At 39.8% G+C, this 24,098-nt stretch overlaps 1 protein-coding gene across 5 annotated transcripts in view; it reads left to right on the forward strand.

Moving 5' to 3' along the window:
• CADPS2 (calcium dependent secretion activator 2) overlaps positions 1-24,098 on the forward strand; it is a 514,814-nt gene that overhangs the window by 314,860 nt on the left and 175,856 nt on the right. For all 5 annotated transcript variants that reach the window (XM_075928806.1, XM_075928789.1, XM_075928797.1 and 2 more), the window contains exon 9: positions 21,805-21,871. In XM_075928806.1, coding sequence (XP_075784921.1) covers positions 21,805-21,871 — 67 coding nt within the window. The remainder of the gene's footprint in view (positions 1-21,804; positions 21,872-24,098) is intronic.

Raw genomic sequence — 24,098 nt, forward strand, 5'->3', positions numbered from 1 at the left:
TGGTATTTATCCCTGTAATAAATTTAAAGAGAGCAATTATGTCTCCCCTCAGTCTTCTTTTGGTTGATGTAAACAAGCCAAGCTCCTTGAGTCTCCTTTCATAAGACAGGTTTTCCATTCCTCGGATCATCCTAGTGGCCCTTCTTCATCCCTGTTCCAGTTTGAATTCAGCCTTCTTAAACATGGGAGACCAGAACTGCACACAGTATTCCAAATGAGGTCTCATCAATGCCTTGTATAACGGCACTATCACCTCCTTATTCTACTGGAAATACCTAAGCTAATGCATCCCAAGACCACATTAGCCTTTTTCACGGATATGTCACAATGGCGGCTCATAGTCATCCTGTGATCAACCAGGACTCCGAGGTCCTACTCTTCTTCCGTTACTTCCAACTGATGTGTCTCCAGCTTATAACTAAAATTCCTGTTATTGATCCCTAAATGCATAACCTTACACTTCTCACTATTAAATTTCATCCTATTGCTATCACTCCAATTTACAAGATCATCCAGATCTTCTTGTATGATATCCCGATCCTTTTCTGAATTGGCAATACCTCTCAACTTTGTGTCATTCGCAAACTTTATTAGCACACTCCCACTTCTGGTGCCAAGGTCAGTAATAAAAAGATTAAATAAGATTGGTCCCAAAACTGATCCCTGAGGAACTCCACTAGTAACCTCCCTCCAACCTGACAGTTCACCTTTCAGTATGACCCGCTGTAGTCTCCCCTTTAACCAGTTGCTTATCCACCTCTCAATTTTCATATTTATCCCCATCTTTTCCAATTTAACCAGTAACTCTCCATGTGGTACTGTATCAAATGCCTTACTGAAATAGAGGTAGATTAGAGCCAATGCATTTCCTTTATCTAACAAATCTGTTACTTTCTCAAAGAACCAGAGGGGTAGCCGTGTTAATCTGAATCTGCAAAAGCAGTGAGGAGTCCCGTGGCACCTTATAGACTAACTGAAGCGTTGGAGCATAAGCTTTCGTGGGCAAAGACCCACTTCGTCAGATGCAAGTGGGTCTTTGCCCACGAAAACTTATGCTCCAACACTTCAGTTAGTCTATAAGGTGCCACAGGACTCCTCGCCGCTTTTGCAGATTCAGATTAACACGGCTACCCCTCTGATACTTGACACCATGCAAGGCACTGCATTTAGCCGTATGGAGTGGAAATCTTTCTCAAAGAAGGAGATCAGGTTGGTTTGGCACGATCTACCTTTTGTAAAACCATGTGGTAATTTGTCCCAATTGCCATTAACCTCAATAACCTGTTACCACACAAGAGAGAAATCTTAGAGTCATTGTGGATAGTTCTCTGAAAACATCCTCTCAATGTGCAGCAAAAGTCAAAAAGCAAACAGAATGCTAGTAATCACTAACAAACAGAATGCTAGTAATCATAGAGAATAAGACAGAGTATATCCTTGCCTCCATATATATCCATGGTAAACCTATATCTTAAATATTGCGTCCAGATGTGAGTTGCCTCATCTCAAAAAAAAAAAAAATGTCTTGGCATTGGAAAAAGTTCATTACCTGTGGGGTATCTGGCAGTGGCCCTTGTCAGAGGAAAGAATACTGGGCTAGATGGAGCTTTGGTCTGACCCAGTATGTCCATTTTAATGTAAGTGATATTATAGTTCACGTCTTTCTTATCCATGTGCTTTATTTCTTTGTTCACCTATATACTGCAGTGCAATATCTAAGGGACAAAGTGCAACCAATGACAATTTATGGAATCTGTGTCAATTTAGGAATAATGTTTGAAATTATGCACTGTGTGCATCTCTCAAACTACACACTCCATTTTAATTGCAAGGCTACTCAGGCATCCTAGCTGGCTTCCCCTCCATATTGGATCAAACTTCTAAATAGTGTCAGAGGATAACAGTGGACATTTGTTAAACTTTGACAATCTTCTATTCTATGTGAAAGCACCCTTAAACAAAGAGTTGGCTACCTTCCAGAAAAAGCTAGTCTGCCTAGTAATTAAGTATTGGTACCTTGTGGTGAAATTGATTACCCAGTAGTGAGGCTGATCAGGGGGTTCACTTGACAAAGGGGACTGAAAGTTATAGACAAAAGGGTCTCTCACTGGTCATTTATGAGAACCAAGGTCAAAAGAAGCTAACTGGGGCAGAGAAGAGAATATGGAAACTGACTATAGGAGAGAGAGGCTCTGATTCTTTTTCAAGTAGATGCAACTCTGTATTTAACTTTTGGGGAAGAGAGTGCATGCTTAGTGCACCAGTTCTAGAGAATGTTGCCTAGCATTCCCTGTAGAGAGGTAGTACTCACTCTTCATGGCTGTTATTCCTCCCCATCAAGTAGCAATGGTCCTCCTAGCCTTTCTATACTTACCTTAGTAATAGACAGGAGGAGTGCTGATCAACACCCGGTGACTAAGGGATTAAGCTCAAGTAGCTAGCAAAGGTGTTGGCCAGGGGGCCGGAGAAATTTGAATTGAATATAGGTTGCATCCCTGCTTTCTTTGTATGAGAGAAATAAACCAGGGGTTGAGGAACACAGAATGATTTAAAAACAGGCAGGACTGCTATGTCTCCAAGGAATTCAGGGCATGGGAAAGGACTAAACAAAGAGAAAATTAAAAGTAAGAAAAAGAGAAAAGTGAAACCAGTCACATTCAGGGTAATTTTTCTTTATTTTGTGGTTTGGTTTGAACTGCTCTATGTGAATCTGTCTCCCTCCCCATTGACTACCTTGCATTGTGCCCAGAGAATTTTCTCTGTTTTTGTTGTTCTTGTTTTCCTTAGTGCTGTGTAACATCTAGCAACCAAGTATGCTTTATCAAGTTTCATCTTTTGTTTTGTAATCAAAATCACTTTTTTTAAGGCGAAGATTTGATTCTCGTGTCCTAGAAAGTTTGTCTGTGTGTATCTGCATGCCTCTGACTGAGGGGTCAGCTACAAGAGACTGCAGCTTGTTTTTCTCTTTTCTTTCTTGAAGCTCTTTTGGGGCAAAAGAGCTTGGGGTACCCATGAAGTGATTTCAAGTGTTAACCCGTTTTTTAGGGATAAAAAGCACTTGATGATGGCAGCGATTCCACAAAATCTGTGGATTATGATTCCGAAGGGAAGTTTTTGTAACCAGTGCCCGTAGAGACAAGCTTTTGAACCTCTATTGTGGGTCCTTACCTTCTCATCCCTGATAATTTTGCCACTTGGCTAGGCCTTTGCCTATGAAAGTTTGCTTATGAAAAAAAAGTCAATGGTACTGACAGCAGGGGTGCCAAGGAAGTGCTTTGTACAGGACTCAAGCCTCCTCAATAACGGGCTCAAAGATGCGCTTGAATCAGCTCCACAAAAAGGCACCTAGTAAGGGCCCTGTGGTGACAGAGGTACCACTGGCATTAAGGCACCTGGCTCGCCATGGGTACATTCAAGATCCCCGGCACGTTGCCAATCTATGGCACAACATTTGCCTGTGGCAAAGAAAACCGATAGGTTTACCTCTAGCCCCCCTTTTCCCAACCCAGTGCCCCATAGTAACTATAGATCCCATGGGGTCACGGCTACATCCATGTCACCACCACAAGTGCTGACCAGCGCAGCAATGGGTCACATCCCCTGCGGCACACTGATTGGCATTACTATGACACTCATCGCAGTCAATGGTCCCCCTATCGTTACTGGGCACCACGACACACCTCCACTGAACTGCCTACACCCACACAAAGGTAACTGCCCTCCATGCACTCAGATGCATCACATTCCCCATCTGAGGGCTCAGATCTAGAGGAAGGACTGATTGAGGATGACCTAACCATCTACCAATCTGATACAGCACCGAATGATAATTCATCCTTTGCTCTTTATTCCAAACGACGCAACACCCACTGATGATATTAAGCAATTCCAGGACCTGTTTAAAAGAGTGGCTGCCAGTCAGGAGGTAGTTTTATCAGATGTCCAGGAGAAACAATACAAACTCCTAAAGAATCTACAGCCCTCTGCAATGTCCAAAATCTCACTGCCTCTAGATGAAACAATTCTTGAGGCAGCCGATGAAGTCTGGCAAACACCTGCCACGGCCCCTCCAACTAATAAGAGCCAATAGAAACTATTTCATTCCATTTAAAGGCATGGACTTCCTCTGCCTGCACCCTCAACCAAACTCCTTAGTGATTGACCCTGCCAATCAAAGGTCCAAGAACCCACAACACTAAACACATACACAGGACCGGGACCACAAACGCCTGGATGTGTTTGGGAGAAAAGTGTACTCTTTATCAATCCTCCAGCAATGCATAGCTAGCTATATAGCACTGCTTGCAAATCATGATTTTGACGAAATTAACAGAAATTAACATGAAATTAACAGAACTCATGCACAATCTTGCAGAGGATAAAAGACCTATTCTCAAGGCAACCATTAAGGAGGGTCACACTGTGTATCATACGGTGTTGCAAATGGCCCTGGATGCCACAGACGCTGTGGCTAGGTCCACCATGACAGCCATGGTGGTGAAATGTTCATCATGGCTGTAAGCAGTGGGAGTCCCTAAGGACCTCCAGGCCAAAGTAAAGGAGCTGCCATTTGACAAAGTAAAAATTGTTCACTGTGGGTGAAGCACTACATTCCAGCAGAGATTCCCGCACTACCTTTCGCACATTGGGGATGTATACTCTCCTTTAGTGAAGAACATGCTATAGACCCTATCAAAGACACAGAGACACAACCTTAATTAGACAACACCAATACCGACCCTTTGAGCAAAACTGCTTCAGACTTCGAAACCAATGAAAGAGAGCACCAAACAACTGCTCCTCTGTGACTTAGGCCTCGAAGCAGCAAGTTTGAAAATTTGGTCGAGGGTCTGCCTAACCTCCCCCCCAATTACAGTACCAGGTGAGCACAATATATTTTATCACCGCTTGCGCCCCTTCTGCGATCAGTGGGTAGCAATCACTACAGACCAGTGGGTCCTAGAAATTGTCAGCCGTGGTTATTCTATCCCTTTCACAGCAATTCCTCTAACCTCCCCACCCTCTCCTGGGCTATTTATGGACTCCACTCATGAGACTCTGTTCCCCCAGGAGGTTTTACACCTCCTCAAAATAGAAGCCATGGAGTGAGTCACCAAAAAATACAAAGGGAGGGGGTTTATTCAAACTACTTTCTTACCGGAAAAAGAACAGGAAGTTAGAGACCTATCTTGTACCTGCACCAATTAAACAAATATCTTCACAGGCAACGTTTCAGAATGGTCACGCTAGCCACAATATTTCCAGCACTGGACAGGGGAACTGGTTCACAGCCCTCAACCTTCAAGATGTATATTTTCACATCACAATACACCCCACACACAAGCACTTCTTACAATTCATGGTAGCCTCAGACCCAGGTCCATCAGTCCTGGAACAGCATCCAGCTCTGGCATTTAAGTGCTTCATCTTCATGCCCAGATTCTACAGTACAGGTGTTCTTTCCCTTCAGGCATAATAGAACCTTTTGAAATGCATGGCTGCCACCTCCTGTATCTAAATGGAGATCCAGCAGGAGAACACTCATGACTTGATATCCTGAGGCCCCTGCAGACACTCCTGGGAGAGTTGCCCTTTCTATTAATGATGCACTCCTTAAGCTTGCTAAGGTCCTCTGGAACCTCTGTCTTCTGGATCCTCTGGCTTCTGTGCCCCCTGCAGCAAAGTTCATGGAGAACTGCTACTTTGTCCCAGTGGAAAGATCTTAGGGGTTTTATTTCTTGCCCCAAATTCTCAAGTCATAGTTGCAATGAATGATAGAGCCTGGCTAAGCAGGTTTAAGTCCAAGGATAAGGACTCTAAATGATTGGGCCTGATGTGCAGGAAGATTTACATCCTCTTCCCTATACACATGAATTGCCAATCAACCAATTGCTGTCTAACTAGATCACTATGCTTGAGTTTGCAAAGCAAGGCATTGGAAAAGGAGAATTTCAGTCATTTATCACTGAAGGCTGGTTGGTGGCAAAGATGTCATTGCAGTCCATGTAGGACATCATAGACAATTCAGTCAGAGTGGTGGTCTTAGGGAGTGATCATGCGGGTTTCCTGGCTGCAGAATTCAGGCATCATTCCCAATGTTTGGCAGACCATAGGTCATTTGCTCTTTCATAGCCAAGTACCCTCTTTAACAAGATGGATAAGATTCTCGAATTCCTTAAGGACTTAGGGCTGTCCTACCATCCTTGGGGTTATACACCCCAGCAGCACTGTGGAACAGAGCTATCCCTACAGGAGCAGTGTCATCTGCAGTGCATATCTGGGCAACCCTTTCCTGAACCATTATGACTACCCCAGCAAGAGGATAGATCCCAGTGGAAGAGACAGTCAGGTCTGAGGTTCAGCCAATCTACATGCCATTTTCTGCTGCCCTTCAAGCACTCATTTTCATCCTTGGTCCAAATCAGTATTCCAGTTGATGCTCCATTCTCCCCATCTCATCCATTTGAGGACAGGCTGGCCTGCTGTTGCTATGCTTGGGGCTCAGTCATTAACAGGTAAGTCCTAAGAGCCAATGGATCAGGCTCTGCCATCCAATTTCTTTCTCCCTCTTCAGGGACCCCTCTCCCAAGACACTGCTCCTCAAGCAGGTTCATTTTTTATTGACTTTGGGAGGAATGGAGGAGATTCCACTGGAACACCAGGGTCATGCCTTCTATTTGCAGTACATTCTGGTGCCCAAATCTAAAGGATGGGTAAAACTCATGCTCATCCTTTGCCACCTAAACAAATGTATCAGACATGTGAGGTTCCAAGTAGTCACTTTATCAACTACCCTCCCATTATCTCCAAATGATTGTTTGGTTTGTTGTTTTGGACCTTAAGGCTCCTACTTCCATATGGCAATTTTGCCAGGCCTCAGAATTCCTTTGATTTGTTGTACTAAATCACCATTTTCAGTACAGAATGCTCCCTTTTGGCTTCTCTTCTGCCCCTTGGATTTTTACCAGTGTGTGGTCATCATGCAAGCAAATGTTAGGAAGAAAGGGATTTACATCTTCCTGAATATAGATGCCTATCTCCTGAGGGACAAGTTCAGAGAAGAATCCCTTTCTCACATCAACACTACATTCTACTTTTTTGACTTGTTCCCTTTGCTTCCGTCTGTAGTATCAGCCTTCCATAACAGTTCAGATATGCCTGAGACTCTTGGACCAGATGTCTACTTACAAACAGGCGGTCCAGTTCATAAGGTTTGCCTCTCTCTCTCTCTCTCTCTCTCTCTCTCTCTTCCCCCCCCCCCCCCCCAAATATGGTTCCCTATTTTACTGGACTAGTTGGTCGGTTTTCTTCAGCTGGTCCTGAACTCCTTACAGTGGTGGAAATGTCCAAAAAACATTTTCCAGGGCATTCCATTTGCCCAGGCCTTGCCAAGTCAGTTGTCACAAACACCTCCCTGTTGACTTGGGGAGCACACCTGGGATTGCTGAAAGTCCAAGGTCTGTGGTCAGAGGAGTCGTCCCACTGTCAATATGCCAGGGCTTTGGCCCATTTACAGGGCATAGCCTGCTTTTCTTCCACCATATCAAGGGTTCAGCGTTTCACATTTTTATAAAAAAAAATATTATCATGATGCATTTCATGAACAAGCAAGGGGGAGCCGCGTTCCAGGGAGCTCTGTCAAGGGGTGATCAGGTTATGACCAGTGTTCCCTCTAAGCTGTGCATTAGCACAGCTTCAAGATGATTAATCAGACTCATCCAGTCAGAAACTCAGGGCTCTGTGCACTCATTTTCCCTTGCATCCTGAGTAGTCACTGAAGACAAGAGTCCTCCAGGTCACATTCACACCTTGAGGCATCCTGAAGATCAATCCATTTGCTATGAGGGACAATAGGAAATGCATCTGTTTTGTTCACAACAATGTCTTGTTCTCAGAGTCTCAATCTTGCTTTCAGTCTCAGCTGGCAGTTGTCTTGTGTGATTTCCTTCTCCTCCCCCTTTTCCCCCCATTTCTAACCATCCCACAGAATGTTGTCAAGATGAAGGTGAACCAGGCCCAGTTTATCCGTGTTGCTCTAGCATGACCCGCTCTAGTCAATGCTGGTTCTCCAGTCATCTTGTGCTGTCATTTCAGCCACCCATATTACTTCCTCTCAATCCCAATCTGCTCACTTAGAATGATGGCTACATCTTGCATCCCATTGCTAAAGGTTGCTAAGTGTTGCCCAAATGACACAGGAGCACACACCTTGTGGCTCTTTCAGCACTTCTGACAATTCCAGCCATAATGCACTCTCTAAGCTAAGCTGCATTATATACTTCCTTGATGCATAGCTTTTATTTCCACAGAAGTTACTTCTCTATTAAATGTGGACCACACTATGAAAAAGATTAGGAAATCCTACTTTATAGGAACAGACCAATGGTCATCTTACCAATATCAATAAACCTTCTGTGATGAGTTGGACCCCTCTGCCAGGGTCCTAGTCCACTTACCTGTTCCAGCAGCCTGGGTTTCCCCTTACTCAGGCTCTCAAAAACCCTTCCAGCACACACATAGGTAGGGACACACCAAGCTGTAGAATCACAGAGTTTGCAATCAGCTCTATGGGGGAGAACTCAGATAAATTATTGCCCATCAGTCAAATGCACACATCATCTTGGAGTATGAACCCTAAATTATATTGTCTTAAGTTGAATAGAGATCTATGCAACATGAGGTCATGAAATTTGCCCCTTCCCCAAATATGGAGGAAGATATACATAACTTTTAATAACTACAAACGGTGTATTTTAAGTGGTTATATGGGATAGCAAACAGAACAAAGCATATTACTAAGCAAATAAAACAAAACACAGACTAGGTTGAATACAGTAAAGAAACCGATTACAAAATATGTCTAACCCTAAAATTGCTTTATATGGGTTGCAGAGTTTCTTGAAGGCAAATTGCATTATTTATAGCTTAAATCTCCAGGTAAGTCTTTCTCAGTCTGACCTTTCTTTTCTGGGCTCCATAATTACACTGAAAAACAAAGCAATGTAAAACTTTGGAGCCTACAAGTCCACTCAGTCCTACTTCTTGTTCATCAATCACACAAGAAACCAAGTTTGTTTACATTTACAGGAAATAATGCTGCCCATTTGTTTTCAGTGTCACATGAGACACAAGCAAGAACAGGCATTTCAATGGGACTTTTGTGACCAACACTGCAACACATGCCAGATACACTTAACATTCATATGCCCTTTCATTTTTTGGCCATCATTTCAGAGGTCATGCTTCTATGTTGGGATTGGTCCTGCCTGGGGAAGAGGGCTGGACTTGATGACCTCCTGAGGTCTCTTCCAGCTCTATGAGTCTATGCAGATAACACTTATTTAAAATATATGTTAATTAATTTTGTCTGAACTCTGGGGAGGAAATGATTTGTCTCCTTCTCAGTGTTTTATCCACATTCGGCCATATATTTCAGATTGTAGCAGTCTTGGATGATCACCCAGTACATGTTCATTTTAAGAATATTTTTATATCAGATCTGACAAAATTCAAGGAAGATACCATTGTAAGATTTCTAAAGTGACAGTACTTGAATCAAGATTTAAGATCTGAAGTGTCTTCCAAAATCTGAGCTGGTGTGGGAAGCATGCTTTCAGAGGTCTTAATTGTCACGCTTTAATGCAAAAACTACAAACACAAATTACCAAAAAAAGAAAACCAACCTTCTACTGGTGGCATCTGACTTAGAGGATGGAAGTGAACATGCTTTGGTCTGCACTGTTTTGGATGGTTATTGAGTAGAATCCATCATCAGCATGGGTGCATATACTCTGGAATGGTAGTTGAAGCATGAAAAGACATATAATCTTTAGCGCAACTAGCATGTAAATATCCTATCCTACAACACTAATTAACAGTAGTACCATTCTACTTTTTCTAAAGAAGTAGGACTTAGTGGAATTGTAGGCACTAAAGTTTTACATATATTTATTTACATAATTCTACTTTTGCAAATGTAGCTTCTATGGTAAATTTCACTTAACACAAGTACGGTAGTACATTGAAAAATACTATTTCTTTTATTTTTACAGTGCAAACCTTTGTAATAAAAATAAATGTAAAGTGAGCATGGTACACTTTGTATTCTATGTTTTAATTTGAATCAATATATTTGAAAATATGAACAATATGTAACAATTATATAAATGCTTTTGTTGAATATTACAATTTTTAATCACGTAATAGCTCTACTTTTAAGCAGAATCTACTGTAATATGTAAAATATTTTTTAATTATCAGAGACTATTTTCACTGGAGCCCATCTCCGTTTATTTAACTAATTTGGATAACAGCAGGTACATCCTATTACTGAGGCTTGCTAAACATGTTACACCAAGTGCAGAAGTTCTTTATTTATTCTATAGAGGAGTTCTTATATTGGAGGAATAAAATTATTTCCTGTTTACTTTTAATAAAGACTTGTTCCCATATAAGATTTGGGCTGCCAACTTGAGAGTTCGGGCTAAATTCCAAGTGTGCAATTGCATTTTGCTCAGTTCAAATCTGTTGCTTCATTCAACAGACTATAAACATTCAATTCAATTTTTATAAAATAAGCTCCTTATCCTAGACCATTCTGCAATATTGCTGTGAGGGATTTAAAGATTTTAGTTATGAAATGAGGACTGTAAAGTTTGCCAAACACTTCGAGATCTTTGAAATGGAGATGTAAGCGACTGCTCGAGTAGTCGACTACTGATAAGCGTATCAGGTAGTTGAGCTACTGTTCAACTATTTGCTTCCTGCTTCTCCTTGTTGCCTCTGTATCAGAGTCAGCAATGGGGGGACTTGGGAGCAGGTGCTGCACAGTGGTCCGGGACATAAGTACAGCGGTTCAGGACCCAGTGTGAGCCAGGACTACTCAGTCCAGGCTTGTGCCGGCTCTGGGAGCCACCCATGTGACAGCTCTGCATTTTAAATATGGCAAGAGCTTTGTGGACCACTCAGGCCCAGCTTGAGCTGACTTCAGCAGCTATCCCTGTTGTAGTTCTGCAGAGCACCTCCCCTTATCAACTAATCACGTAGTCAATACAAATTGTATTGACTACATGATTAGCCAAATACCCGTTCTTTAACATCCTTACTTTGAAATAAGGTAATCTAAAAATGTAAATTATCATAATTAAAATTCAAATATGGTAGCAGCAGAAGTTTATATGGCTATAATGCAACTGTGATGACTTTTAGAATGGACTTTTATGAACAGTTTTACTCATGAACAGTCCTTTGTAAGTAGTCTTTATCTTCATCAAGACACAGTATGGGAGGATTTAAGCTTCTTAAATCCCTTAAAACTGTCTCCTTGCAAACTCATCCCTGCCTGACATCTTGCTTTACTTCCTTCAATTCAGCTCTGTAAAACTTGTGTAGAAGGACACCTTCTGTACTCAGGGCATGATTCCAGCATTAGTCATCTTATTCCTAGGTGCAGCCCAACATGTTGGGATCATGTGAGTATCTCCTCTTTTGTGACAAAATCAAGTTAGTAAACATTGTGAATCTGCCATAACAGTTGACATTGGAAACTGCTAATTTTCTCTCCTCAGCAGTTTTTAGAGGGATGTTCCTGCTGCATATACTAGGGTTGCCATCATCACCAGTATCATTCATATCTTAGTTGTCACACAGACATCCCACCACTCAGTCAGTGGTTTTTGAAGATGCTGAAATGCCATTGACTCAGGATTGATCTGATGAGTGATTTTTTTTTTCAAATATTCAGTCTCCTGTTGTCAGTGAGGTACCTAGGTAGTTAAACTATTCATCCATTTAATGTCAGTATCATCTACCACCAGTATTGGAAGGCTGTTCCACTTTTTAAGAGGCATGCATGGCTTTAATTTTACCACCACTCATCCTAAATCTCATAGATTTTTGCTTTATTTTTTCTCTGCTCATCCAGTATTAGCTGTAGTTGGTCAGTAGTCTCTCCAATCAAGGAAATATCTATGTACTCAAGATATTTGTCTAAAGATAATTTTTTTAAATTTTCACACCTCCTCTTTGTCCTCAATCAGCTTTATCATCAATCATCTATTAGAACATTAAACGTAGGTCAGAGAATGCATCATTGAAATCCTCCTGATTCTTCTGAAAAACACTAAATTTCTCTGCCTCTATTGATGTCCCTGGAAAACTGAGATTTTAATAGTACTTACCTTCTCTCTGGGAGTGTTTGCTGTAGGATAACTATATACTGTTTGTAAAGTATTATTCAAGTGCCTGATGGTATTCCTGTTAAGGAAATAATGAGAGTTTAATTTAGAACTTTTTAGGGTTTTTTTATTTAAAAAAAAACTTTATGCTGTTTTAAAATAGGGGTTTTAATTTGTTTTTGGCTTTTAGGTAAAAAAAATCCAAAGGCAAACAGTCATAACACACTAACTCTTTGTGCACAAATTGAGTAAAACTCCTACATTGATTTATTACTGTAACTTTTAACATCAAAGTGGTAATAAAAGATACAAGATATAGTAGAATTTGCCAAACCATAGCATACACTCTTGCAACTTCTCAATATCATGACACTCATTAAAAGATAGCTTCTTGAAAGAACTAATAAAAATACTGATATACTTGTGTCAGTAAATTAAAATAGGAGCATCTTGGACTTATTTCACCTTATTAGTCCATAGCTTAGAAATGTGGAATTATATACATCTACATAGATTATTACTTAATTTTATTTATAGCTCCTATTAAAAACAATTATTCTAGATTATAGGTGCTTTTGGTGTAATTGAAAGTAGAATGTTGTAAAGATAAAACAGGCAGCTTCCCTAAAACCACAAAAAATATAGCCAACTGGATAATTATATATAAACAATGCCATTGCAACATTCTCCTATTTCTACCAGTATCCACCTGGCCTTCCCAAGCCCTGGCTCAATAAAATTAGACTATTTTGCATCATTAAGGACAAGGAGTGACTTTGAAATCAAAGAGTTCCTCATAGAGAACACCCACCTAATGGTTCCCATTCTCTTGTACCCCACAGATTCTAAGGGTTTGTCTACACTTAAAATGCTACAGTGATTCTCCTGTTTGCCTTTCCAAGAGATGGCACTTAGGTCTGCAGAAAAATTCTTCTATCAACCTTGCACTGTCTACACAGGGAATTATGGTGGGTTAACAATCACACTGTGACAACACTGACTGTAGTTAAACTAAACTAAACCTAATTTTCTGAGCTCCTTTGCTGACACAGAAACAAATTTATTCTCTCACATAGGCAGATCCTAAGCCACTTAACGTTTTGTAAGTCAAATTTAAACTTTTCATCAATACCTGGAAATCAATTAGGTTAGTGCCATCTGCTTCTTTTTGAGATACAGTACTTTCTAATCAGGCTTCAATTCTCTGTACCAACTTCAGATTCTGGGTTGATTTAAGGTGTGGGCTGCACTGTAGTAGTCTAATCAAGAGATGACAACATATGGGTGATGAGTCAGGGTTGTATCCAAAGAAGTGGTCAGAATATCCAAGCTGGAAGAAGAAGAAAGTTTTCCTTAGATGCCATTGCTGTCCAGGTTCACCCAATAAGCCCTCCCAAATTGAGAAGTAATAACAAAGAACACAAACACAACTTCAAACACAGAGGCAAATATAATCCTCCTTATATTTTCTGGTGGCTTCTTCTAACTTTATTTAATTGAGCCCTCAGCCAATTGCAGGAGCTGGAAATAGCGGTGTGTCACCAGCCTAGTGAAAACACTGTTGTCCAGGTTATTCATTAGGCTTCCCAACAGCTTCATATACACACAGAACAAAGGGGAAAATGCAAACAATTGTACTATCTTAATTTATTATCATCATGTCTCTATTACAGGGTTTTCCTTATAAATGTGTAACACAACAGCCTTTTACTAGGAAGTTACATACATGATGCATGTATTGATCTGTTTCCTGTTACTTTAACACAGTCCACTTTTATGTTGTATACACATGCATACATCAGTCACTTTTTTACTGTCTGGGAGTGCTCTGAAAGCTTCAGAGTGGTTTTTTTTTTTTTTTTTTTGCCTTTAATGTGAATGTTCTGTTCATAAATGTAGTTGATTTTACCGTACTAATTTGTTGAATTATGAATTAACAAATCATCATTGTATTTATTTCACAGCTGATAAGTACAGTAATGCTCCTAGTGTAGTGGCAGTGTTGGATGGTTAAGATGGTAAAAGGTAAAAGGTATGCAACGTAATGCAGATCTTTAAGTGCTCCTGTATTAATCAAAATATTGTGTGTATAATGAAATGTAAATAGGTGCTCAGAATAAATTTGCAGTCCATATTATGAGACTATTTCTCATTGGAATAAACAGTACTATGTGTTCCATCAGTTGTGATGCTTCGATTACTTGACATTTCTCAAGATTTATGCATCCTTAGCAGTCATAATTACAATAGAAGTTTGGGCTGATATTTTTTCATTTGTTGAAGGTTTTTTTAGTTCTCTTTCTCAAGAGCACAGAAAGTACTAAAATCAATCTGAGAATGTTTACTACTAGGCTTCTGATGACCCAGGTCATATTGTTGTCTTGAATATGTTGTGCCTCTCATCCTCAACTGAAGGCAAAAAAATGGCTTAATCTTGTGGGGTTAAATAAAAGAAGGAATGCAGTGCAAGGAAGATTCCTTTTATGCAAGCAACACAGAACATGCAGTGATGACTGAAAGTGCCTGTGGGCATTTGGTCCCTATTGGTTCTCACATCAAATGCAATGATGCCCACAGATAGCCTGTATTGTTGTCAGTTAAATGGGATCATGAGTGTCTGAAAGGTGTTTGAGAATGAACTGAAAATCATTTTCACAAGTGGATGATTACTTCTGCCACATGTTAACCGAACTCTATCAGAATGGCCCAGATTTTTGAGACTGCATTAATTGCTCTTTCAACCTTGACTGAGGTTTCTTTTAAGAAAACCCTTTGCTGGACTAAGCTGCTATATGTATTGATTTTTCTTTCTGTATATTTTCATTGTTTGTGATAAATGAAGCCTTGTAAAAGTAGAGAATTTATCATTCAAGATGTAGATTGATTGCTTCATTCCTTAGAATAAAAAGCTTGACTAAAAACGATCTGTGTTGAAGTAATAAGTCCCTTTCTGTTTTTTCCAACAATGAATAGCTCCAATATTCCACACACAATTAGATTTTTTCAGCTATTCATTAGTGCTGATTTTTCATCAAAAACGAAATCCCTGAACTCTCACAGCTTGAATTTAGTGCAAATAATCTGCTGTCATCTTTCATTTTTGACATGTATGCCACCACATAATTGAAACTAAACTACAATATTTAGCAATGTTTTTGAACTTTTCTAATATGTACTTTGAAAAAACCATAAGTTTATTGTATATAAAATGTCAAATTTAAGAAAGACAGGTTTCTCATTGAAAATATGTACAACATTCAGTGAATTTATTTTGTTTTCAGGTAAAAGAATATTGACTTCCCTTACATTGTGATGTAAATACAACCACTATCCATCACAGTTTTTCTTTTATCCAGGAAATTAATTATAAAAAAATCCACGGAATGTGTATGAACTGTATTTTTATTAAAAAACCAAACAAACCAAAAAACCTGCAATTGGTACAGAAGATATAATATTAATATATAACTTAATTGATTATAATTCAGTTCTGTGTTATATGGCTCAAATCTTATGTGGATTGAAAATCGGAAAGGGAAATATTGCATGGTCATTTGACAAAAGATAATTTTCAAGGCTATTATTAAAAGAGCAAATGTTTGAAGGAGGTTTTATTTTCTAAATAGCTGAATTTTCGTGCTTATTATTACTAATAATATTAATTTATCCTGTCATATTATCATATGTAGGCCCTGATTATGATTGAGACCCCATTGTATTAGCCTTAGATTATCAGGAAACTAAGAGAATAAGCAAATATACAAAAGTTGAGGGAGCTGGACAATCAAATATGTTGAGGCAGGAGGCTGTGTGTAACAGTTAACAGTAACGGATAAGCCCAGGCTTATCAGTTAACTGTTTAAACGGTTATACTTTCACATTCCTATTTAAATTGTGTGATTATATAGATCAATAAATAGCAACTTTCCCCAGTTTGCTTCCAGCCTACTTCTTGAATGCTGGCCAATTGGTGTAATAGGTGTTGTAACAAAAGTATATCTTGAGAAATGGAGCTGATGGGAAAGCTATTTAGTGGCCATAATTTCTGTAGAGGCCTCCATAAACATATGTGGCTAAATTGCAATAATTTAAGAATGACCTTGAATAAAATCTATGGTGAAATTAAAGAGCAAGAGAGACCACATGTAGTAAATGGTACAATGTTTTTGAGGAATATAATATCACCTGTATCTGCATATGATTTTTTGGAGTCTGACACAAAATATGTTTCAATGTTTTCCCAAAGAGAGAGAATTTGACATAATGACTGCTATGTGGTTTTTAGTATGGCTGAAGATAAACCAAAGGGTGTGTACTCCATGGTATAGTTTTATGGGCATATTCTGTGCATGGAGTAATTGATCAGGACATGTAAGTGAATGAAGGGGCACACAAGTATGGATTTAAGCAGCAATGCATGACAGGGTTGCAACATGCCCTCCCTGTCTCACATATGCCCTCCCTGTGGTTGCCTCATCTCAAAAACATATATTGGCATTGGAGAAGGTTCAGAAAAGGGCAACAAAAATTATTAGGGTTTTGGAACAGGTCCCATATAATAAAGATTAAAAAGACTTGGACTTTTTATCTTAGAAAAGAGGAGATTAAGGAAGGATATGATAGAGGTCTATAAAATCATGACTGGTGTGGAAAAAGTGAATAAGAAAAAGTTATTTACATATTCCCACAATATAAGAACTAGGGGTCACCAGATGAAACTAATAGGCAGTAGGTTTAAAACAAACAGAAGGAAGTTTTTCTTCACTCGGTGCACAGTCATTCTGTGGAATTCCTTGCCTGAGGATGTGGTGAAGGTTAGGACTTTAACAGGGTTCAAAAAAGAGCTACATAGATTCATGGAGGTTAGGTTGATCAGTGGCTATTAGCCAGGATAGGTAGGAATGGTGTCCCTAGCCTCTGTTTCAGCGGAGGTGGGTGACAGGGGAGGGATCACGTGAGGATTACCTGTTGTGTCCCATCCCTCTGAGGCATCTGGTGTTGGCCACTGTCAGCAGAGAGGATACTGGGCTGGATGGACCATTGGTATGTCCCAGTATGGGTGTTCTTATGTTCTTATATACCAGGCATTTAATTAGGTCCAGTGTGGGATTACAGGGTTCCCACCATATAACTAAGGATAAACCCTCCTAAGCCTACCTCCTATGGGCATGTCTAGACTACCTTTTTCTTTCAAAAGAAGATATGCAAATTTGCACCAAATTTGCATATCTTCTTCAGATCGCTTTTTCAAAAGAGGTTTTTTCGAAAAAGCAAGCACTCTAGATGGGATTCTTTCGGAAAAAGCCTTTTTTGAAAGAATCCTTCTTCCTCAAAAAAATGAGGTTTACAGCATTCTTTCAAAAAAGTTTTTTTTCCCGAAAGAACCACATCTAGTTTGCTTGCTTTTTCGAAAAAACCTCTTTCGAAAAAGCGATGGGAAGAAGATATGCAAATTTGGCACAAATTTGCATATCTTTCTAAATAAAAACATAGTCTAGGTGCACCTGATTCTGCTCACTTCAGAACCCTTTTTTCCCTGCCCATGCCTCCTATGAGGAGGTGCCAAGAGGGAGCTTGGTTTGCAAAGACGTGAGGTTTTGTCTTCTTCCAGAAGCACAAGGTCTGCCAGTGAAATCCCAGGTCTCTTTCATCCAATGATTAATTTGTCATGAAAGAACCTGTTGGTGCTCAAGCAGTATTTTTACTTACATAACTAAAAGGGCAAGCCCAGAGATGCCAAGGCAATAAACTGCCAAGCCTGGGGGTGCCGAGGGTCAGCCATGGCAAACACTGGCACAAATTAAACACTGCTTTCACTCTGGGAGCTGGCTCTGTTGGCTCAGTGGGGATAAAAGCTCTGGCCATCATATGAGACAAACTAAAATCCCTATAAATTCATAATAAATTTCCAAGTGCTACTCTAAACAGAATGAATGGTTAACTCTTTGTGATGCCACACAATTCGACCTAGACCTTGGTAATTACTGAAATGTTCGGTAGTTTCCTTCAAGGACAGAACTGAAAGAGGGATTCATATTTTAAGATTATTGCTGTGTATTTATAGTGATTTGTAAAACTAAATGCCATAAAGCTTTTGCTTCTCTGTGTTATATCCCAGCTTTGTGTCAGTAGTGCTAATTTTTTTAACTTACTCTTATGTCAGAACAGCAGATTTTAAAGTTTAAGTAGGCAACATTTTCCTCCTCCTTTTCCTCCCCCCACCTCAGCAAAAGCTGGTAGTTTTACTTTGGATAGACTTACTAAAGGAAAAAGAATATTTATTAGTTTTTCTCTCTCTATTTTTAAACTGGTTTTGAGTTAATTGTAAATTGTGAGAATTGTGCCCATTTAAAAAAAAGAGTATCTGGTCTTAAAAAAGAAGTTTTAATTGTAAACAGCTGTGTGGGAAGAGAAGCTTAAAAACCACCTTTTTTTTCTTTTAGAAAGACTTCAGGGATCAAATATTCATGGATCATCATACAGTTAGGATGTCCTTTGTCATTTCTCAATGCTATGCTCATTTGGTCCACACAACAGTTAAGCAGCCCTGCAGCCCAAGTCCCACTCAGCTGACCCAGGTCAGCTACAGGTGTCTAATTGCAGTATAGACGTACACTGAGGGCAGTAAGTGCACATGGTCAGGATGTGTCTCAGCAATTTCCAGCTACTGTGTTGGCCTTATGGACCATTGCCATCCAGCACAGATTAAAGCATGGCTCCTCTGAATTATGCTAGAGAACCATCTTAGCAGAGGACAGGCTTAGGCTTGAGATATCACTAAAGGACACCTGTGCACCCACTTTCCTGCTCTGAACTGTGCTCTCATTGTCCCTAAGGATGAGAGCAGTGTTCTGTAAATGTTTTTGCTACTGTTCTTCAAACATGTCCATTCACACTTTTCCTCTCCCCCGACCCCCAATGTGATTATTGAAATGAAAGAAATTACAAGGGAGAAGAATTGGTATGTGTTGGCAAAAAAGAATAAATTCTCCAACCTAGGGGAACATGTTTGCTTCTTTTAAAGTATATCTGAAAAGTAAAACAAGTCACATTACACATTAGAGTATGTTTCTGGCACTCTGTGTGGTAAATACATATATTATTGGCAAACACTATAAATTCTCACATAAAACACAGTTAAATATGTGCTCCCAGTATGCCCTTTCTCTGACAGGTCTGATTTACACACCCCATTTCTTAAACTTTCTTTTTATCGAATTTAAGATAATCATACAATTGAGAGAAGATGGGAATTACACAGCAGGCTCTAGAGTATTCAGCCAGAACACAATCACACAGCAGTCCTGCAAACAAACCTATGGTACACAAACCAAATTGTCTGATCTCACCAGCACAAAAAAACCCTACAGTACTCAAGTAAAGTAGAATTCTTACACATTTGTACCAGGGCACGAATGAAGGGATGCTAATTCCATATTTTAATGAGTGTGAGGTACAACAAAATGATCAGAGTCTGATTAAAAAAATCTTCATGGGGTAGACGAGTTAATCTGTACAGGATAAACTTAAAAAACAAAAAATAGTCTGGCAGAGCTTTAAAGATTGGAGAGGGTCCAGCGGAGGGCAACCAAAATGATTAGGGGGCTGGAGCATATGACCTATGAGGAGAGGCTGAGGGACTTGGGTCTGTTTAGTCTGCAGAAGCGAAGAGTGAGGGAGGATTTGATAGCAGCCTTCAACTTCCTGAAGGGAGGTTCCAAAGAGGATGGAGAGAGGCTGTTCTCCGTAGTGACAGATGGCAGAACAAAGAGCAATGGTCTCAAGTTGTGGTAGGAGAGGTCTAGGTTGGATATTAGGAAAAGCTATTTCACTAGGAGGGTGGTGAAGCATTGGAATGGGTTACTGAGGGAAGTAAGTGGAGTCTCCATCCCTAGACGTGTTTAAGTCTCGGCTTGACAAAGCCCTGGCCGGGTTGATTTAGTTGGAATTGGTCCTGCCTAGAGCAGGGGGCTGGACTTGATGACCTTCTGAGGTCTCTTCCAGTTGTATGGTTCTATGATTCTATGACTAACAAAACATGTAGATGGTATCATGAGCTTTCATGGGCACAGCCCACTTCTTCAGATGACCGGTCATTTGAAGAAGTGGGCTGTGCCCACGAAAGCTCATGATACCATCTACATGTTTTGTTAGTCTTTAAAGTTCTACCAGACTATTTATTTTTTATTATTAAAAAAGGTTTGTCCTACACATTCTCAGGGGACAAAAGTGGTATCTTTCACCTGTAATAATGATAGAATGCAATAATCTATTTAGAAATATAAGCACATTTCCTTCTGTCCTCTACAAAAGTGAGTGGAAGGAACAAGTTAGTGTCTGCACCTTACTGCTGACAGGATGCAAAACACAAGGGATGGAACCCCAAAAGGCAATAGAACCCCATTCCCAACACCTTGGATTTCAAGCAGCTGTCACCTCTATATTCCCATGCAGTGATGGCTGCAATTCTTGTGCTATCGTAAATCAGTGCTTCCATAACACACTGTGCCTCTGAGGACAAGAGACATAGAACTCCCAGTGGCATTAATGCTGCTTCTCTGGTGTTTCTTGTGGAGCAGCTGGCTGTTTCTAGAGTAGCATATCTCTTATCCCCTCCTTGTCCCTTTCTATCCCATATACTGCCTTAACTCAGTAAGGCAAAGTCCACAGATCCTACAATGAGTTTTCAGCCTTACTTGAAATTTTGGAGGTAGAACTAGCTCTTCACCTTCTGAAGAGCAAATCAATGTGTTTCTACCTCTGTAACTGCAGAAAGACAGACCTCCTCCTGCAGAGCCGCAGGTTTGAAACCAGTCAGATTTTTGTCCCATGATTCCCCTCTGTGCTTTAATTTAGGACTATCAGTTTGCAGTGCTGTCTACTCAGTCTTATGTGAGTCTTTATTTCAAGGACACTTTAATACCACTCTTGGTTGTCTAACGGACAAAGAAAAATAGAAGTGTTCACCAGTGTTTGGGACTGGAGTTCTCAGCACTGTGTCAGAAAGGAAAATGCATAGTCCAGAATTCAAAAAACTGTGACCCTGACTGAGATGCCTGCTTTGTCATCATTGGTTCTGAGGGCTCTGCTCATTTGTCCAGTGCTGGTAGTATGATATTTGATTATCTTCCCATTTTGGCACTATTGTTAATGTTGTACAAAACTCACCCACGTTCACTAGTGTCGAAGAACTAACAGTAAAAAATTAGAAATACAAAATAAATATGCATGGAGCAAAAAAAGATAAACCTGCAGTCCAGTTCTTAAGAAAACACACACACACACACACACACTCTTCTGTGTAGCCTCAAGTGTTCCAATTTGCTAAGTCATGTTGTTCTTTCAGTGTCAATTGCTTGCATAAAAGAGGCAAGCAATTAGTCTTTTTAAATATCAATGCAATCAGTTTGCTTCTCTGTCATATTTTAATTAGTCTAATTGTGAGTGAAAAGGAATATTTACACACTTGCATTTTCAATAGCTTGAATAAATAGGAGAGAAAACTACTCCTGTTTAGCAATGATAGTGCTTGATTTAAAGGAAGGCTTGATAGTTGAATAATGGTTTTCATTGGCTCTTCTTGGTATGACATGGATTATTCAGATAATATTTTTTTTAAACTTGGCAGGTATCTATATGCTCTTGGACAGAAGGTTTGGAAAAGATGGAAAAAACGCTATTTCGTTCTTGTTCAGGTTAGTTTCTTTGCCTATTAAGTTCAGACAGTGAAGTTTCTGGTAACATACTATCAGAACGGTGAGATCTTATCTATGATTTTTGCACTGATCAAGCAGTATATTCTCTTTTATAAATACTTACCTTCAATTTATGTTCATAGAACTCCAAATATTATAGTAGCCTCATTATCTATCTTTATTCATAATTTGAGTGAACAAAAGTATGAGGGCATTTAATGTACACATAGACCACATCCTGCTCAGAAAAACTTTCAGTATGAAAGTCCAATGATAAATACACAATGAAGTGAAGGTGTGCAGTTTTGAATTATCCTATCGAGCATAGCCCTTTCTAGTAGCATTCAGTTAATTGGCAACTTAAAAAAATAAAAAGTGAAATGTATTTATCCCACCTGAATGAGCTAATTCAACTATTGTGTTCTACTATTTGAAATTTAATAAAGTAGCCCAGTGTTATACTTTCTTGATGTTTCAGTTTTGTGTGTGTGTTTATCTACATCTCCTTTCTGTATTAGAAATTTAATCATAGAATTGTAGGGTTAGAAGAGACCACAAAGAACATTCTAGTCTAATCCTCTGCCAAAATGCAGGATTTGTTGTGTCTAAACCATCCAAGACAGCTGGCTACCCAACCTCTTTTTGAAAACCTGCAGTGAAGGAGCTCCCACAGCTTTCCCTAAGTAGTTTGTTCCATTGTCCTAGTGATCTTAGAGTCAGGAAGATTTAATCTAAACAAGATTGCTGTCCCATTTCCTCCTGTCTTGCCTTTTGTGGCAAGAGTGAACAATTTTTCTTTACACAACCAAATAGGCAAATAAAAGCTTTGGAATAGAAATTCTTACATGAGTTGTCAGATTGGAGAAATGAGCAAGAGTTTTATTTAGTGTTTAAAAAAATTAGCACTCTTTCTGCGTATACTCAAGGGGTGCGTTTAGACTGGCAAGATTTTGCGCAAAAGCAATTGCTTTTGCACCAAATCTTGCCACCTGTCTACACTGGCCACGAGTATTTGTGCAAGAACACTGACTTTGTACTGTACAAAATCAGTGGTTCTTGCGCAAATACTCCAATGCTCCCTCTCAGGGATAAGCCCTCTTGCAGTGGCCAGTGCAGACAGCCAAGTTAATTTCTTATGCAAGAAAGCCCGATGGCTAAAATGGCCATCGGAGCTTTCTTGCGCAAGAAAGCATCTACACTGGCATGGATGCTTTTGCGCAAAAGCAAATCTTTTGCGCAAAGGCACATGCCAGTATATAGACTCTCTTGCGCAAATACTTTTAACAGAAAAACTTTTCCGTTAAAAGTATTTGCGCGAAATCATGCCAGTCTAGATGCAGCCAAGGTGTTGGTTGTTTTCAGGTCATGGGTGAAAATGTGATACACTTTAGTCTATTCTTCTCCTTTGTGTGTGTCCCTGTTCTAATTTGCAGAAAGGTGCCATGATGATTACGTATATCTCCTTGATCACATATTATTGATGGACGTATAGGGAGCTCATCAACCCAAGGATTTTTAAAAAGATTCATGCTTCTAAACCTGGATAACTATTTTTCTGGAAACCATCTCCTTCCTCTTGCATTCTGTTGCACATCCACACGCAGCTTCTCCTGTAGGCCACTTCTCTCCTGAGAATTTAGAGGAAGTTAAACAGAATAATAACCATCCCAGACAAAATCCTTGTTGAAAGGAAATTGAAAGTTGAAAGCATATGGATATGGTTTGGCGTCCAATGAAGTCAATGGCTTCTGTGCTATGGAATCAAGTTCTAACCTATGACTTAAGGGTCAAAATCTTTATAAGACTAGGGGGGCAAGGCACTTCAGTGAGTCTTGACAAGTTCTTCTGAGCCTACTATGGCTTCCAGGGGCGTTATTAAGACTCCTTTTGAGCTTACCAAGTTTTAGCAGGGGTGGGAGGACCCTGATATGGCTATATAAGGCTTGTTTGCAGGTGATGAACTGCTTGAAGTGCTCAGGAGGGATGGAATCAGTTCTGGGCACCACATTTCAAGAAAGATGTGGAGAAATTGGAAAGGGTACAGAGAAGAGCGACAAGAATGATTAAAGGTTTAGAGAACATGACCTATGAAGCCAGGCTTCATGAACTGGGCTTGTTTAGTTTGGGAAAAAGAAGATTAAGGGGGGACATGATAGCGGTTTTCAAATATCTAAAAGGGTGTCACAAGGAGGAAGGAGAAAATTTGTTCCTCTTGGTTTCTGAGGAC

The sequence above is a fragment of the Pelodiscus sinensis genome, chromosome 1 (genome assembly GCF_049634645.1).
Source record: "Pelodiscus sinensis isolate JC-2024 chromosome 1, ASM4963464v1, whole genome shotgun sequence".
Classification (NCBI taxonomy): Eukaryota; Metazoa; Chordata; order Testudines; family Trionychidae; genus Pelodiscus; species Pelodiscus sinensis.